At 46.1% G+C, this 13,190-nt stretch overlaps 1 protein-coding gene across 1 annotated transcript; it reads left to right on the top strand.

Moving 5' to 3' along the window:
• The first annotated feature begins 11,349 nt into the window (after positions 1-11,349).
• LOC109775591 (uncharacterized) lies at positions 11,350-12,613 on the top strand. Its single transcript, XM_020334319.4, has one exon. The coding sequence runs from the start codon at positions 11,461-11,463 to the stop codon at positions 12,169-12,171; it is 711 nt and encodes a 236-aa protein (XP_020189908.1). The 5' UTR covers positions 11,350-11,460; the 3' UTR covers positions 12,172-12,613.
• Positions 12,614-13,190: the final 577 nt, after the last annotated feature.

The raw sequence follows: 13,190 nt of genomic DNA, 5'->3' as shown, positions 1-13,190 counted from the left end.
GGGCTTCTTCCTAGGAGAAGCAACTTGCTTGCTATTCTTCTTGAAGTTCCCCTTCTTCCCTTTGCCCTTTTTATTGAAACTAGTGGTCTTGTTAACCATCAACACTTGATGCTTCTTCTTGATTTCTACCTCCGCAGCCTTAAGCATCGCGAAGAGCTCGGGAATCGTCTTGTTCATCCCTTGCATATTATAGTTCATCGCGAAGCCTTTATAGCTTGGTGGCAGTGATTGAAGAACTTTGTCAATGACACTATCATCCGGAAGATTAGCTCCCAGCTGAGTCAAGTGGTTATGGTACCCAGACATTCTGAGTATGTGTTCAATGACAGAACTGTTCTCCTCCATCTTGCAGCTATAGAACTTGTTGGAGACTTCATATCTCTCAACTCGGGCATTTGCTTGAAATATTAACTTCAACTCCTAGAACATCTCATATGCTCCATGACGTTCAAAATGTCTTTGAAGTCCCGATTCTAAGCTGTAAAGCATGGCACACTGAACTATCGAGTAGTCATCAGATTTAGCTGGCCAGACCTTCATAACGTCCAGAGTTGCTCCTGCAGCAGGCCTTGCACCTAGCGGTTCTTCAAGGACGTAATTCTTCTATGCAGCAATGAGGATAATCCTCAAGTTACGGACCCAGTCCGTGTAGTTGCTACCATCATCTTTCAACTTAGCTTTCTCTAGGAACGCATTAAAATTCAAGGGAACAGTAGCACGGGCCATTGATCTACAACAACATAGATATGCAAAAACTATCAGGACTAAGTTCATGATAAATTTAAGTTCAATTAATCATATTACTAAAGAACTCCCACTTAGATAGACATCCCTTGTGTCATCTAAATGATCACGTGATCCATATCAACCAAACCATGTCCGATCATCACGTGAGATGGAGTAGTTTTCAATGGTGAACATCTCTATGTTGATCATATCTACTATATGATTCATGTTCGACCTTTCGGTCTCAGTGTTCCGAGGCCATGTCTGTACATGCTAGGCTCGTCAAGTTTAACCCGAGTATTCCGCACGTGCAAAACTGTCTTGCACCCGTTGTATGTGAACGTAGAGCTTATCACACCCGATCATCACGTGGTGTCTCGGCACGACGAATTGTCGCAACGGTGCATACTCAGGGAGAACACTTATACCTTGAAATTTAGTGAGGGATAATCTTATAATGCTACCTCCGTACTAAGCAAAATAAGATGCATAAAAGATAAACATCACATGCAATCAAAATATGTGACATGATATGGCCATCATCATCTTGTGCCTTTGATCTTCATCTCCAAAGCACCGTCATGATCTCCATCGTCACCGGCTTGACACCTTGATCTCCATCGTAGCGTCGTTGTCGTCTCGCCAACTATTGCTTCCACAACTATCGCTACCGCATAGTGATAAAGTAAAGCAATTACATGGCGATTGCATTTCATACAATAAAGCGACAACCATAAGGCTCCTGCCAGTTTCTGATAACTTTTACAAAACATGATCATCTCATACAATAACTTATATCACATCATGTCTTGATCATATCACATCACAACATGCCCTGCAAAAACAAGTTAGACGTCCTCTACTTTGTTGTTGCAAGTTTTACGTGGCTGCTACGGGCTTCTAGCAAGAACTGTTCTTACCTATGCATCAAAAACCACAACGATTTTTCGTCAAATGTGCTATTTTAACCTTCAACAAGGACCGGCCATAGTCAAATTCGATTCAACTAAAGTTGGAGAAACAAACACCCGCCAGCCACCTTTATGCAAAACAAGTTGCATGTCTGTCGGTGGAACCGATCTCATGAATGTGGTCATGTAAGGCTGGTCCAGGCCGCTTCATCCAAAAACACCGCCAAATCATAAGAAGACGTTGGTGGTAAGCAGTATGACTATTATCAACCACAACTCTTTGTGTTCTACCCATGCATATCATCTACGCATAGACCTCGCTCGGATGCCACTGTTGGGGGACATAGCATGCAATTTCAAAAAAATTCCTACGATCATGCAAGATCTATCTAGGAGATGCATAGCAACGAGAGGGGGAGAGTGTGTCCACGTACCCCCGTAGACCGAAAACGGAAGCGTTAGTTTAACGCGGTTGATGTAGTCGAACGTCTTCACGATCCAACCGATCAAGTACCGAACGTACGACACCTCCGAGTTCATCACATGTTCAGCTCAATGACGTCCCTCGAACTCTTGATCCAGTAGAGGGTCGAGGGAGAGTTTCGTTAGCACGACGGCGTGGTGACGGTGATGTGATCTGCGCAGGGCTTCGCCTAAGCACTACGACGCTATTACCGGAGGAGTAAACTGTGGAGGGGGGCACCGCACACGGCTAAGAACAATTGATGTGCTATGGGGTGCCCCCCTTCCCACGTATATAAAGGAGGAGGGGAGGAGGCCACCGGCCTAGAGTGGGCGTGCCATGGGGGGAAACCGAATAGGACTCCAAGTCCTATTCGGCCCCCTTCCTTTCTTACGAAGGGGGAAAGGGGAAGGGAGAGGGAAGAGGAGAAGGAAAGGGGGCGTGCCCCCTCCCCTAGTCCAATTCGGACTCCCCATGGGAGGGGGGCGCGGCCACCCCTTGTGGGCTGCCTCCCCTCTCCCCTATGGCCCATGTAGGCCCAATACTTCCCCGGGGGGGTCCGGTAACCCCTCGGTACTCCAAAAAATAGCCGAACCACTCCGAAACCATTCCGTTGTCTGAATACCATCTTCCATATCAATATTTACCTCTCGACCATTTTGAGACTCCTCGTCATGTCCGTGATCTCATCCGGGATTCCGAACAATCTTCGGTCACCAAAACACATAACTCATAATACAAATTGTCATCGAACGTTAAGCGTGCGGACCCTACGGGTCGAGAACTATGTAGACATGACCGAGACACATCTCTGATCAATAACCAACAGCGGAACCTAGATGCTCATATTGGTTCCTACATATTCTACAAAGATCTTTATCGGTCAAACCGTAATGACAACATACGTCATTCCCTTTGTCTGTATGTTACTTGCCCGAGATTCGATCGTCGGTATCATCATACCTAGTTCAATCTTGTTACCGGCAAGTCTCTTTACTCATTCCGTAATGCATCATCCCGCAACTAACTCATTAGTCACATTGCTTGCAAGGCTTATAGTGATGTGCATTACCGAGAGGGCCCAGAGACACCTCTCCAATACTCGGAGTGAAAAATCCTAATCTCGATCTATGCCAACCCAAAAAACACCTCCGGAGACACCTGTAGAGCATCTTTATAATCACCCAGTTATGTTGTGACGTTTGATAGCACACAAGGTGTTCCTCCGGTATTCGGGAGTTGCATAATCTCATAGTCAAAGGAATATGTATAAGTCATGAAGAAAGCAATAGCAATGAAACTTAACGATCATTCTCCTAATGATGTGATCCCGTTCATCAAATGACAACACATGTCTATGGTCAGGAAACTTAACCATCTTTGATTAACGAGCTAGTCAAGTAGAGGCATACTAGGGACACTTTGTTTTGTCTATGTATTCACACATGTATCCAGTTTCCGGTTAATACAATTCTAGCATGAATAATAAACATTTATCATGATATAAGGAAATATAAATAACAACTTTATTATTGCCTCTAGGGCATATTTCCTTCATACAGCATACTCACTACTTTCCTATACTCTATACTTGGGTACTACTATGAATGTAAGTATGTCAGCAAGGCTAAAGAGGAGAGGGATGGTCCCATACCTCATATTTTTTGCTTCATGAGTTGAACAAGCCCAGCTTCCATGTCTCGACTTGTGTTAGTGTGACTCAAATAGCCTGCATACACGTCGCCTGCACTGAAGGAGGAGTAGCTCTCTAGGTCCAGTTTAGCCTTGCCTTTTTCCAAGGAAGGAGATTCTTCCTTGGTATTATGCTTGGCTAGCACAGTGGAGGCCCCTGGAACTGTCCCAGTGATAGTCACATCATCAAAGTTCTTCTCAAGGGGGGTCTCTTCAGCTGGCTTGGGAGGAGTCAGCGACTTAGGGCTCGGCGGGTCATGGCTGGCCGCCGGGTTAAGCCAGTGTCCATTTGATCAAGGACGGTAGCATCAATTGACGGCGGTGGGTCATTGACAGGTTCTTCGGGGTCTTGAATGACAGCCTCAGAAATTTCTGCCATCTGCTTCTCTAGTTCAGCAGCTTTGGGATCCTTTGAAGACCCGCCCAGCTTACGTTTCTTGCCCGCTTTAGCAACACCCCTGCAAGAAAGATAAAAAGTTTATGAGTGCAAAGTCATTTATAAACAAATGCAAATACTTACCCTTGGGCGGTCTTGAAACTAGGCATTTGAGTCCCATTAGAATCGCCGGATGACGGAGGCGTCCCCTGATAATTTGAGTCGAAAGGATTAAGAGGTTGACGTGTGAGGCTGCCTAATGGATAGAGAAAGTCCGGATCATGTGGCACCTCATTTCGATGCTTGCGAGGAGCAGGCGTGTTAGGTAAGCCGGAGACGAGATCTTGAGAGCCACCGCTCCGGGTCCTGCGTCTTGACTCGTGTTGTTGTTTCTTCAAAACAAAGTTGGGATCCAAGTGAGCAAGAGGATGAGAAAAATTCACCTTCCGGATGACCCGCTGAATTTTCTTTCTTGGTAAGGATTCTGAGCCAGAGGAAATTATAGTTACCTCTGCAACGTCGGCATGACTGGTCTCTGCCTCTTCCTGAGAGGGATCAGCATCAATAAGTTGCATAAAGAAAAGACCAAGGGAGTCAAGTTCTACCTCTGATTCATCATCAAGTTTGAGCAGCTCTTCAGCTGATGGTTTCTTGCCGCGAGCCGACGCGTGAGTCTTTCCTTTAGCCTTTTTAATTGGCACGACGGCTTGTAATTTCTTCTTCCAGAAAGAAGAGTCGGCCTATGTACAGGTACATATGTGCAATAAGTTAAGGATATAAAGTACAAAAAATGGATATATGAGGAGAAAGGTTTATCCAAGATACTTACAACTGGAGCTGAGTTAAGCGTGCAGAAGGGGTTTAATCCCACTTTACGGCAATTCTCCAGAGACTCTCCATGCAATGTTTTAACCATGTCAGTGCTTTCCTTATCAGTCAAGGATGTCTGGTTATAGCACTGAGGATCCTTCTGATCACATGTGTATTTACACATTAAGCCGCTGCGCCATCTCAATGGTAAAATTCTCCGAGACCCACGGACCAGATCAACTCCGGATAAGCCGTTGGCTACTAGAGCCCTTATCTTCGAAAATGTAGATGAATATTTAGCCTGTTCTGCAGCAGTAATACGATCTGGAAGCTTGTGAATTGGGCTCAGCCGGAAAGGACGAAAACCCGACAGGGGATTTTCATCAGCTGGAGAGGTATCTTGGCAATAAAACCAAGTATAGTTCTAGTCTTTGGGGTGACTAGGCAGTGTGGCTGCAGGAAAAATGACATCTCTTCGCCTTTGAATGGAAATCCCACCAAGTTCGAGACTAGGCCCATCTGTCATCTCAGTTTGGCAGTTGAGATAAAGGTATTCTCTGAATAGGTCAACCTCATGCTCTTTTTGAAGGTACACCTCACAGAAAACTTGAAAGTTGCATATGTTGGAGACGGAATTGGGGCCAATGTCTTGAGGATGAAGGTTATGGAAGTGCAGAACATCCCGGAAGAACTTTGACCCGGGCGGTGAGAAGCCACGGAGGAGATGATCCGAAAAGACAATAACTATGCCTTCTCGGGGTTGAGGAGTAGTTTTAGAGCCGGGAACTCGCCAGTTAATAACTTCTTTGGATGGCAAAACTCCCATGTCTACATATTCACCTAATGAGAGCTCGGAGACTCTGCTAGTAGCCCAGTCGCAAGAAGTGGGAGCCCTAGTCATAGTTGGTGGGTTAAAAGCTATGAACTAGAGGTAAAAACGTGACGGATTAATATTATGGTGATGAGCCGTTTAAAGGTTATGCGGATAATTTAGTAGCTGTAAGCTGATTATGGATACAAGTTTAATCATTATTATGAAGCATGGAGAAATCTTGCAACCGACCTTATGGAAGGTAAGGTAACTCTCAGGGTGGCTAATATATGGCGAGTTACAGTTTCATGGTTGAGCCGGCCAGGTTCTGGCAGGTTACAAAGTTGTTATTTAAGCCGCCCGAACAAAGAACGGCGGGTCAGTTGTCTATGAAATCAAGGTTGTTGAAATTTTGCTAAGTGTTGGACAAATAAGTTTCGCAAGATGCGGCTATATTTATGGATCTATGGCAGCTCAAAAAGAAAAGTTATTTCTAAACATAAGATGTAGCAGAGAAGAACCAGCGGGCTACGCATTGATTCAAAGAGAAAAATGATCTATCTAAGATGCAAGATAGAGGTTGAAAAACAATGGCCATTCTAACTGTATATACTTTTGGACTGAGCTACATTTTCTAAGCAATAGATGGATGAACTTGGTTGAACTACGACGAACTTCGTGAACTAGGGCATCCTAATGTGGATCTGAACCAAGGAAGGAGCTTTACTTGAAGATTGGAGTGAAGAGCGGAGGGGTGCCGCGGTTCTCTGGTCTCAACAGGGTGATGCAGCGGCCTTGATGGAGCGGTTGATGCAGCTCAGCGGCGACAGCGGAGCTCCGATGGCAACGGCCGGCGAGAGGAAGAAGAAGAAGAGAGGGAGACGGGGGTAAAAGTGAAAAAGGGAGCCCCCGTCCCTATTAATAAGGAAACAATAAAATTGCATGCGCAGAAATCGAGGAGACGTCATGATTATCTCAATAGTGGAGGCGCCTTGATTCTTGGACGACCAATTACTGCAAAAAGATCTGTTGTGATGTCATAGGTTTTTCTGGATTTATGTCGCATGACGTCATGGTGGGTTACAACGATTCGTTCAAGGTTAAGCATTGGAAGAGAAGACTCGCCAACCAGAAGCAATGAAGATTGACATGAACAAGTTCAAATAAATCTGGGGCCTAATGTTGGGGATATAACCCCATGGTGTGACCCGCCCAGGAGGGGCCGGGTTACACTGTTGGCGATTCAAGAATAAAGACTTAAATGGGCCTAAGAAGACATGAAGACTTGGAGGCGGCTTAAGAGGCGGGCCTGTTGAGGCCCAAGACCTGGAAGTGTGAGCCGCCTGATGGTGACTTGCTTAGCAAGGCAAGGCGACTTAGAAACCGAGTTGGTCACGTTGCGTGAACCGACTTGGACTCTTGTAAGTCCAGGGGCTCGACCTGTGTATATAAAGGCGAGACCCTGCGGCGGGTTAACTCAGAAAACAATTGATTGAGAGCTAGGTCAAGCGATTCTGCTCCCTTGTAATCGATACTCAAGTAATAGTCAACAAAGCAGGAGTAGGCTTTTACCTTGTTGTGAGGGGCCAAACCTGGGTAAACCTTGTGTCCTTTGTCCCGTTCAACCCCTTCAAGCTAACCTAGGTTGCGATGGCTCCACACCTAAGTCCTTTCTCAAGGGCATCTGCCGTGACAAAACCACGACACCCAGGATCGTGGAGATCGAGCACCGGTGAGGGTAGGAGCGAGGAGACCGTGAAGTTTTATACCAAACACTGGTGATAGTAAGGTTAGTAGGGTAACATGGATCATATCCTTGGGGATAAATGAGGTGTAGTCATTGAATGCCCAAAGCTCTTGTCTAATTTCATTATCTTAATTATCGAGGCAACCCCGTGCGACGGATAGGGTCTGCGGTAGGACAACTGATTCCTGATGCATGACTCATGTCGGCCAAGATGTTATTTGGACACATCCCCCACTTCGATCGTAACAAGCACATCTCGACGGGGACTTCCAACGCACAAATTAATATCCTATTTGATCCCAACGCAAATACAAGGTTGTAAGCAACCTCATGCCCGTATCTATTTTTATTATAAGTGTTTGAATCACTATTTCCTTGTTGATCCGGTCAAAAGCTGGATTTGACACTTTCATAAAAGCTTGCTAGAGACCATCGCTTCAAGGGAATCTTCCTCTCGTGGGTTCGAGAACCCAGGGTCACCTCTGGGGAAATAGGTGTGGGATACTCTTTTCTGTTCCAATACCGGATCAATAAAAGGAGGTATCACCTCCTCAAGCAGGTTACTCTAGAGCGTTATTTTACCATCATTTCTTCCCTTGCAAGAAGCTCTAAAATCTTTTTTACAAGCCTTTTCTCTTTCACTAACAGGCCTTTCCATAATCAGTTTGCTCTCAGTTTTCTAGCCTTGACTGCATTTTTTTAACAGTTTATGTATCAAGCCGAACTCCTCTCTACTCCATTTTTGCAACCCATCCTTGACATGTACCCGTGCCTTTGTAACCCGCTGGAGATTTCCATTTGTAGGCACCCACACCGACACATTCTCAACAATTTGTACATAGTTCTCATGTCTAGTCCATGCATTTTCGATTTTGAAAAGTCTGTTACTACTTGCACCAGTTGCCCAGTCCAACTTGGATATACCAATGACCAATGCACAATGGTCTGACTCGGTAGTCTGTACACGATTGATCGTTGACCTGTCAGACAACTCCATGAATCGATCATCCCTTAGGCCCCGTTCCAATCTAACTTAGATATTCTGATTACCTTGTTGCCGGTTATCCCGAGTATAGGGGAGCCCTGAGCAACCTAGATCAGCAAAATGACAGAGGTTAAAGCCATCCATCGTCCACTCCTCCCTTTAAACACCACCAAATTGTTCATTTTCATTTAATACCTCATTAAAATCCCCCACACAAAACCATGGGTTATCATATTCTCCTTGAAGGTATGTGAGTAGCTCCCAACTTCTCTTTCTCTTTGATCTCACCGGTTCACCATAGAAAACCATGAACCGCCATTCCCTACTCCCAGTACTCTCGTTATCAATGTGTGTTCGGTTGTATGATTTTAAATTGTCGATCAAGTCATTATTCCAAAACAACACTAGTCCAACACTCCCCCTCGCTCTTAACACCAAAAGAATGCCTGAGCCCCAAAGTAAACCTTAACTCTCGTAGCAGAGAGTTAGGTCTCCAAGAGAAAGACCAAACACATACGATGCAACTATACCAAGTTGCGAATTTCTTGAACTATCTCGGACTGTCCACAGACCTGAGAGTTTAGACTTAATATATTCATTGCTCTCGGCATTCACGCCCGAGGGGTGTCGTTGATCCTGCTAGAGATTCATCATGCTCACCACTGTCAATAGCCTCCCCATCTACCCCCTTCAACTTCTTCTTGTGTGCATTTTTCCGTGGAGTAGCACTCGGATCCTTGTCATTCCCATGAAATAAGTCCACACTATTTGTCACCTTTGATGAAGGAACCACTTGTATTATTGCTCGATCAGGATTCTCATCGTCTATGCCCCATACACTAAGTCCATGGCCAGTCGCTTCCTTGTTGCAGGTTCCTTCTCAGCTATGGTAACATCTCTTTATATGTTCTGGATTAATGGTATATATGCAGTGCTGGAGGGTTTTGCGAGGCACTTGGATCCAGCTGCATCTCGAATGCAGCATTCCAACGCCAGCTCTTTAGGGATCATAGCTGTTGTTATTGCCTAATAAGAAAATTTCTTCCATTCTCTTTAGTTACGGGAAAACCAAAATTAAAACTATTATTTTATAGCAAGTGCAATTTTCTGTAAAAAAACCCCCCCTCCGAAATCCTCTACGGAATAACGGTACTTCCAAATCCTAATCCTAAAAGGCACCTGCTCCGAAGGAAATTATCGTAAATAGAGGTTTTTAAATCCAGCGCTAAATTGATTTTTTTTTCTCAGAATGATTTCTTGATCAAAAGAGGCTTCATAGCTGACGCCAAGCACAAATTCTTCCGACTGATTCCTTTTCTTATCACAACCGTTCTTTGTGGCAGAAGTTTTTACTGGTTCTCTAGGAAAGTATGTTGCTCTTGTGGAAACCCCACTCTAATTAGATATTAATAGATTAGTGTCAGACGCGGGGAAAGGTTGGATTTTCCCATGAGTGGACCTTTTTTTTTTACTTTTTTAGAAATCCTAATTTTTCTTGATTATGGCTACTTTGGGGATCATAGACGTTATTATTGCCTATGGTATGCAAACCATCATGCTCTGTCCTGAACGACCTCGTCCTCCACCACTTCCAGAACCTCATCCTCCACTCGTTCTTCCAATTGTCAGCTAGAATAAAACCCCCCTACTCAAACTTCGTAGCATCATGCTCTCCCGTACCACACTCCTCAAAGCAATGCCCACGGATCCCACAATGATTATAGAAAACTGGTAATTTCTCATAAATTACTTGGTACCAATCCTTCTTTCCATCCTTTTGGTATGGATACAAAACATTCCAACCTCTTTTTTACATCAAGACTTACTTCCGCCCTTATGACAGCTCCAACATAACTAGCTGGTAATTGTATCCGAGTTTCGATGATCTTGCCCATCTTCCTACATATTCCCTTGATCATGGCCTCATTCAGATAGTTGTCAGGTAGTTTCAAAATCCTTGCCCAGACCGCCACCTTGTCCAGTACCACGGACTTAGGGTTTCGTGAACCCATCATATTCAACTAGGATAACCACTTGATTTCCAAAAAAGGGGGCCTTTCAACATCGCGGTGTTCCAGTCACCCAAACACCCAAACTGAATGGTAAAGAACTTATCTTTGATCAGTTGCCAATGTGCTTCTTTCACTGGATTCCATGCATACCTCATGGCCAGACTAAACCCCTTACTAGTGTGAACCCTAGTCCATGACCAACCACTTTGCTTGAACTTTTGGCACAACCGGATCATCCTCCCAAAGGAAGTCCTCTCCATCATTCCCATGCAGATCAAGACGCTTGATCAGATCTTCCACGTTTCCCGACTCATGTTTCCTGCCGCCACTTCCTCCACTCTTCATTGCCTGAACTAAATTGGAAATCCCCCGTCGAACCTCCAAAACCTCGTCGGCCGAGGCGAGGTAGAAGCGTGAGGCTTCCCCTGGATCAACACGAGCCGCTAGATCCGCCGGAGGTAGACGAGTTAGCCGGAGGGGAGACCGACCTGAGTAGACAAAACTCTCGACGTAGCCGCCGTTAGAGGAGCCCTAAACCCTAGCTTGAGCGCTCACTCTTTTGGAAACTGAGCGCTCCTTTGGCCCCATTTAGCTCCTTTTTGTCTTCATTTAGTTCGTGTTTTTTGGGACTTCTAGCCTGAGCAGCAACTTTACCACGCACTGACACGTTTCTCACGCCGCAAACCAAACGCGCCAGGTTCAGGCGTTCAGCTCCTGGGTACTGACCTGTGGTACCCAGAACGCAATAAGGCCCATCTGTCAGCTTGAAGGAGTTATCTTTCACACCGCTCTGTGTTCACTTGCCGCCGCCACCGGCTCAGGCCGAAAAAACGAACCCGACCCAGCCAAGCAAAAGGAAAGAAGCCACACATAAAGGCAAGCGATCAAATATCTATCCTTCAACCCGCAAAAGGCGAGGAGAGAGCCATGGAGGACAGAGACCATGGCCCCGCTGAGAACCTTCCTGAGTCTCCACACCGCATCGTCGACGGCGACGAGGAGGGAGACGAAGACGGAGACGGCTTCACCTTCCCCGTCCTACCGTTCGTGGCGGACGCGCACATCGTGCCCGTGTACCCCGTCTTCGGCCGGCCCCCGTCCCCGCCGCCGGCGGCCTCGGTCGACGAGCAGGAGACGGCCACCGTGCGCGTGCCGCTGGGGCGGCTCCTGCTGGAGGAGCGCGACTTCCGCGCGAGGCAGAGGGACGAAGAGGGCTCCGGGGCCGGCGAGCTGGAGGGCGTGGCGCCGGAGAGTTACTGCCTCTGGGCCCCCGGGCAGTCCACTCCGGCGTCCCCGCGGCGGTGCCGGAAGAGCAGCTCCACGGGGTCGGTGCTCCGGTGGCGTCGCATCAGCGAGCGCCTCGTGGGGCGGAGCCACAGCGACGGCAAGGAGAAATTCGTCTTCTTGGACGCCACCTCAGGGCCTCCCAAGCAGGGGGACGTGGTGGAAGGGGGCAGCAGGAGCGACGGCGGCGGTGGCGCCGATGCCCACGGATGGAGCTATTACAGCAAAGGAGGAGGAGGTGGAGGAGGAAGCGGCGGCGCTGGCCGGAGGAGATCTTACCTCCCGTACAAGCAAGAGCTTGTCGGGTTGTTCGCCAACGTCAGTGGGTTACGGCGAAGCTATCCCCCGTTCTAATGCGTTTCTTGGCTTCTCTCTCTACCCCGTCAATATTTTCTGCTTTTGTGTGCATAATAGTATCGCATAACCTTGGTAGTGTTATTAGAAATAAAATTGGTGTGCTTATATATTAAATTAGGATATGCTTGGCTAAGGTAAATGTAAAAACCACACCATCTCAACGATAGAGATCGGAGAAGGATAGACTATTTTGTAGGTTCTCTGTTTGCTTGCACACTTCAGTCAGAAAGAACTGCTGTTCTTCTGTTAGTTCTGATCTTTTTGTTTTCATCAATCTCAGGGTAGGATAGAACTGCCCATTCTAATGATTGTATGGGAGAGAATTTTGTATGTTGATTGGTAGTTTAGGTGAATTCATGTATGGTGTAACCTCTTTGTTTTGTTCGAGCGTGTCCTTTTGGGCAAAGCTCTGGGTGGCGGCGTTATTAGTTGATTTTAATACTGTGACGTTGTACTAATAGTTTTCATACGCATACGTACAAAACAATTCATGCCTCGTTGTCTTATTGGTCCTCCACTCCACATTGATGTCGCCAAAGCAATCTGTACGTTAAGACGTCAGTACAGAGACTGTTCTATTTTTGTGCTTGGAACAAGATCCATAATTTCAATGATGTTCACTTAATCACGTAGAGTACAATATACTTTTGCAGAGCAGTCAAACAGTTCATGCTCGCATGTATACAAAATTGCAAACTTGGACTCTGATTCTGTCGATTATATACTACAACTAAGTACGAGTATATTGTAGTGGGCTCTTACGATAAGCAAGAATTTTGCTGATGTATACCCAGTTGCCAACTACGACATTTTCTCCGTAGTGAGATGAATTGCATTTGTATATGTGTCCTCCAGATGCGGAGAGAGCATCTACAATTATGCAGGTCGTAACCAAATACACCAACTACTGGATGTGATGGGACCTGAATCCCCAAAACTTTACTCCTTGGAGCTCGCCTGCTTGGAGGTTCCCCGTCAAGACGCCCATCCATCCATCCATCAAGTAGGCGACGGGT

Source organism: Aegilops tauschii, chromosome 3 (assembly GCF_002575655.3).
Source record: "Aegilops tauschii subsp. strangulata cultivar AL8/78 chromosome 3, Aet v6.0, whole genome shotgun sequence".
Classification (NCBI taxonomy): Eukaryota; Viridiplantae; Streptophyta; class Magnoliopsida; order Poales; family Poaceae; genus Aegilops; species Aegilops tauschii.
The sequence above is the reverse complement of the archived record's forward strand: the minus strand, read 5'-3'. Positions and strand labels throughout refer to the sequence as shown.